The sequence below is a fragment of the Palaemon carinicauda genome, chromosome 18, assembly GCF_036898095.1.
Source record: "Palaemon carinicauda isolate YSFRI2023 chromosome 18, ASM3689809v2, whole genome shotgun sequence".
Classification (NCBI taxonomy): Eukaryota; Metazoa; Arthropoda; class Malacostraca; order Decapoda; family Palaemonidae; genus Palaemon; species Palaemon carinicauda.
Genome location: NC_090742.1, coordinates 105,684,528 through 105,690,240, shown reverse-complemented (window position 1 = coordinate 105,690,240; position 5,713 = coordinate 105,684,528). Strand labels below are relative to the sequence as shown.

The 5,713-nt window shown below is 34.0% G+C and overlaps 1 protein-coding gene across 1 annotated transcript; it reads right to left on the bottom strand.

Annotated features, from left to right (window-relative positions):
- Positions 1–4,019: 4,019 nt before the first annotated feature.
- LOC137657136 (uncharacterized) lies at positions 4,020–5,460 on the bottom strand. The gene is made up of 3 exons (XM_068391493.1): positions 5,320–5,460; positions 4,644–4,804; positions 4,020–4,170 (listed from the first exon to the last, which is right to left on the bottom strand). The coding sequence occupies exons 1-3, from the start codon at positions 5,443–5,445 to the stop codon at positions 4,125–4,127; spliced, it is 333 nt and encodes a 110-aa protein (XP_068247594.1). The 5' UTR covers positions 5,446–5,460; the 3' UTR covers positions 4,020–4,124.
- Positions 5,461–5,713: the final 253 nt, after the last annotated feature.

Sequence of the window (5,713 nt, the reverse complement as noted above, 5' to 3'; positions counted from 1 at the left end):
TCCGAAAATGCAGGAGGTAGAGCCACTTCTGTGGGGTAAGTGGCTCCTCAACATCTGGATCTCAGCATCGATAATGTTTTCTTGACTGTATGACTTTTAAAATTATAATTGTGATTGCTGATAACAAAGTTACTTTTGAGAACACATTCAGTCTGTCTTCTTCAATTGCACAAAAAATTGGGTCTTGAGAGTTGTAAGATTTCCGGTGATCAATCAATCCTGAAGAAGTGTTTTAATTCTTTCATTCTACCTTGTTTGGAGTATTTTTTTCTGTCTGGCTTTCATCTCCAGAATCTCATCTTATTTTGTTGGACAGACACTTAGTCTTAATTTTCTTATTCCTTATCCAGATATTAATATCTGGAACCGTTGTCAGTAGTAGGAAATTCCATTGGTAGTGTTAGGCCTATCCAATTAGAAAAATAATAATAATAAAAAAACCTACTTCTTCTTCCTATATCAATCGTAGCTCAAGAGAAACACATATTTGGCTTTTGTTTTTACTCCACCTTTGAACTATTAACTTTGCCTATAACAGAAATAGGTAACACGGAAGGAAGAACGAAAGTGGGAGGTGTCAATCATTGCTGATAATTGTGTGTTAGAAATATCATTACATCCAAAATTTGATCTTCGGAAAAGGTAGAAGATGAAGCCGTTATTTCTCCGTCGAGAGAGTTGGAATCTAGTAATTTCGGAGAGGGAAAGGATTAAGAGTAAGTGCAAGAAAGGAAAAATATAAATACACACACACATTATATATATATATATATATATATATATATATATATATATATATATATGTGTATATATATATATATATATATATATATATATATATATATATATATATATATATCAGCCGTTGATAGTCTATTGCAGGACTAAGGCCTCGGACATGTCCATCCACTCTTGTCTCTTTATGGTCTTTCTATGCCAGTCTACAGCCGTAAAGTAATTATCTTAGCTCGTTAATTCATCGTCTCCTCTTCCTGCCCCTGTATCTTTTGCAATCTTTAGGGACCCATTCCGTTATTCTTAATGTCCATCTATTGTCTGTCATTATATGTGCTGCCCATGTCCATTTTTATTTTTACATGTTGTTAGAAGATATTTTTCTTTATTTTGCTCTCGTATCCATGTTGCTCATAGCGTTATGCTCATCATTATTCCTTCCATAGCTCTTTTGAGCTGTACCCTAACTAGCTTATGTTCTAATGCTTATATATATATATATATATATATATATATATATATATATATATATATATATATATATATATATATATATATATATATATATATTTATATATATACAGAGAGAGAGAGAGAGAGAGAGAGAGAGAGAGAGAGAGAGAGAGAGAGAGAGAGAGAGAGAGACCATCTTGGTTAAAAATTATACAAATCGAAATTTGATGGTAAACAGGCTGGCGGAGTCAAACGTAATGTAGAATTACCAATAACTGGTAATTTTGGTCATCCATTATATTTTTTGCTTAAAACGTCTGTACATCATTTTTTTTTATAGATCAATTTTTCGTAAGGACAAATAATACCTGTAATATCAAAACAAGATCTACGAGGTAGAAGTGATGATTAAACATTGCAAACCAAAGTGTTTCTCTAGCGTTGGGTTGTGCCATAGCCTCTGTACCATGGCCTTCCACTGTGTTGAATTCTTGCTTGCTAATCTACCTCATTTCTCTTCCTCTTTTTTTTTTTTGAAGTTTTTATAGTTTATTTAAATGTTGGTACTGTTCGAAAATTTATTTTTATTTTGATTGTGCATTACTTCTCTTGTAGTTTATTATTTCCTTATGTTTTCCTCAATGGGTTATTTTTCCCTGTTGGAGCCCTTTGGTTTATAACATCCTGCTTCTCCAACTAGGGCTGTAGCTTAGCTAATAATAATAATAATAATAATAATAATAATAACTTGAACCTTCTACTTGCAAATGATGTACTCAACTGAATAGGTCGGATCTGAGTTACTTTTCGCAAATATAATTTGATGTAATTTACTAAATTTGGGCTCACTTTGTTGATAATGTTTTTCTATGGCAAGTATCAATAGGGAAATTTATATGAATGTAGTTCACATAACAGCCATAAAACCCTGTGAAAATTATTTGGATATCTGTAAAACTCTAAAATTAGTTTGCGGCTCCTCACTGATTTTTTATCTAAAAATTGTCACTTACGAACAAAAGTACAGCCAGGCCATGCCCATAGCAGATATGAACATGAAAAATGGCAGAAACAAAGCTTATATATTTTTAAACAATCCATGAAAATTGGATTTGAATATATTGATTGGTATAGGAGTTATTGACCCCGCGGCCGAAAATATCAGCTCTCTCTCTCTCTCTCTCTCTCTCTCTCTCTCTCTCTCTCTCTCTCTCTCTCTCTCTCTCTCTCTCTCTCCCCCCGTGATAATAATAAAAGGGAATGACTGGATTATGGGTTGGGCGAGTTTCGTTCGTAAAAATTTTATCATTTCATATAAGGTCACTCAGTTCGTTCGCGACCATTATTATTATTATTATTATTATCATTATTATTATTATTATTGCTAGCTAAGCTACAACCCTAGTTGGATGCCTGATGCTATAAGCCCAAGGGCTCCAAAAGGGGAAAATATCCCAGTGACGAAAGGAAACAAGGAAATGAATAAGCTACAAGAGAAGATCAACAAGATCATCAATAATGGAGGTAAACATATGCCAGTTTTCCTTTAACTTATCAAAATCAGGATATGTTATTTTGCACTTCTCTGGGTTAAGGGAATGATCTTTACTGTACACTGTACATTAATGTAACTCTCACATCTGCTTCGCTCGCAACTGCAAAAAAAGTTTTTTTTCGAAAACATTTGTATCCGGAATGTAACTTCCGTTTAGATGCTTCGGATAACGTTGCCAGTTTAGCATTTTAGTTTCACCTCCACAGACGGTATTGCCAGGAAGTGAAAAGCTTCAGAATGGTAAGAATCAACACTCGTGAATGTGAATGATTTTGAAGCCCCGGCTTTTTTTTTTTTTCTGAATTTAGATGGGGAAGAAATGTATAAAACAATATCCCTGAATCCTGTGGCGGAAATATTTTTTTATGAATGAATTTCATAGTTTTATGCGTAATAATGTTTATATCTTGGGTTGTGTAGAATAAGAGTATAACAAAAATAGGTCTCCTTTACCTCAGTATAAAAGGGATATTTTTTTTTTCTGAATTATTTTACCTCACCTTTTTTAATGTTTCTTTACACAACATTTATTTCCGGGCTGCCCAAAGGCAAGAGCCCAGGTCTTACACAAGGTAAGGCAATCTATACAGACAGATAGACAGACAGTTCGAGCCAAGAAAATTGATATCCAAATTTTACAATACATTCCACAAACATTTATGTCTTCTTATTCTGGATTTACTCCCCTAACTTTTTCGTGACATTTTATATTGTTTTCAAAAAATAAAAGAATTACCAATAATTGATAGTCAAGTTATTTCTTCGGTGTGTAATTTTCCATTTTTCTTTTGCAGTGAGGGAGGATCTTACAAGATATAAGGGTAAGCAATATGACTCAGTTTACATTTGAATAACTTTAAAAGGTTTACCATAAGAATTTACACACTCTCTCTCTCTCTCTCTCTTTCTCTCTATTTTCTCTCTCTCTCTCTCCTCTCTCTCTCTCTCTCTTTCTCTCTCTCTCTCTCTCTCTCTCTCTCTCTCTCTCTCTCTCTCTCTCTCTCTCTCTCTAACTTTTTGAAATTCAGACTTCCCTTTTACAAGAATAAAAACTAATAGAAGGGATCCTTAGAGAAAAATCATCACATTTCTATTTTCAACTTATGAATAAATTTAGGACCAAATCAAAACCAAAATTTTAGCAATATCAATTTATTAACATAACAAATATAAGTAAAATCAACCGAAAGAAAATATACCCGAAAAAGATGAAGGGTTCTTCTAATTTCATTTATTTTTCACCTCTTTTTCTTTCAAAACACAAAACGAAAAGAGGAAGTAGATGAATTAATGTTTAAAAAAGTGTCCCTATCCTAGATGCTCTATCCAGAGTCTATCCGTCGTGGTGCCTTATCCCAGATGGTCTATCCAGGGTCTATCCTTAGTGATGTCCACTGTGGTAGGGTTGGTACTGGTGGTACTGTGGCCTGAAAATTAAATAGAAATATTACAAAACTTAATCTAATAAAAAATGGATGAGTCATAAAAAGGTAATCTTTTACTTCGTGTCAAATTCAACAAATGGATTAAAAAAAGAAAAAACAACACGAGGTTATAAAACAGAGATTCTTATTTCTTTTATAGTCTGGTGCTCCTTTGTCTTCCAGATGGAGTCCTTGCAACCCGCCTTGTTCCATTTTATATTCGTTCATAATTCTGATATAAAATCTATTATATATAAACTGCATAATATGAGTTCCTTTGCCTCAATGTTTATGACATTATTTTTCATTAATGTTTTGTAAATATAAAGAAAAAATAATAAGGGATTCATTGCTTAAATGCTCTTTCACCACCTGTCCTTCCCAACCTCAGTTTTTGCCTCAAACCTCCCCCCCCCCGCCTAATATACCGCCCACTTCTAGAACCGCTGGACTATAGGGTAATTGCTTCTATTCACCTGTATCCACCATATCCACCATATCCGCCGTGTCCAAAAGAGCTGTGCCCATGTCCGTAAGATGAATGGCCGTATCCGCTTCCATGACCGAATGAACCGTATCCGCGGCTGGGATAAGCTGTGGCAGCGTATACTAGAGCCATCACGGCAACAACGAGCACCTGTAGGAGATGAGACGTTTCATATTAGGCTAAAGTTATCTCTCAGTCAATCAAAAATTTTCATTTAAATTCTCGTTTGATTTTAAATGTAGTTGGTAAAGCTGATCTGATTGATGCAATGCAATACAATAGGAAGTTCATTTCGAATCGGGATAATCAATGAGTAGCATTTAATTCTGAGTATAAATAAGCATTGAATATGGTCGGCGTATCTTCAGTGTAATGATTCTGAAATATTGATTCTTAAGTTAACGAAAAGATTTATCGGACAATTATGAAATAAACACCAAAATATATTATACTAATTTCCACTTCAAAAGATATTTCTCTATTTTCATGATAAAACAATGCAATGTTGCGGTTCTTTGATGGGTAAGATTTAAATTAAAGTTGTTAATTACTAAAATGAACGATTGAACTAATGCTTAGACCGTTTAAAACGAATTTAACAGAATACCACAATCGAACTTCACAAATATTTGATTAAACAACGAAAGATTACAATAATTACTTACGATAAATTTGATCGAAAACATTTTGTGGAGTTTTAATGTTGCTTCTGTGTGCTTGAGCCTCGTCTGCCTGTGGTGTAACTGGTGTTGTGTGGCTGGGAAGGGTCTAACCGTCAAATATATATTCATCGGGGCAGCCCTTCCAGTTACTAAGTACTCTTTTCGAATCCTCTCAGAGGAACTAGAAATGGATCAACTAGATTCGTAGCCAATGAAAGTTTTTGAATGTAGCACGAAGTGAAAAAGATTGAAGAGAAATACTTCCCAAAATCAGTTCGTTTTACTTGAAAGACTATAAACTTAGTGGCCCCTGTTGAGGGGATTCACCTCTCGCTGCTACAGAAAGCGTAGTAGGACATTCCTTTGGTAGTTTTAGGCCTATCCAATAAAAAAAAAT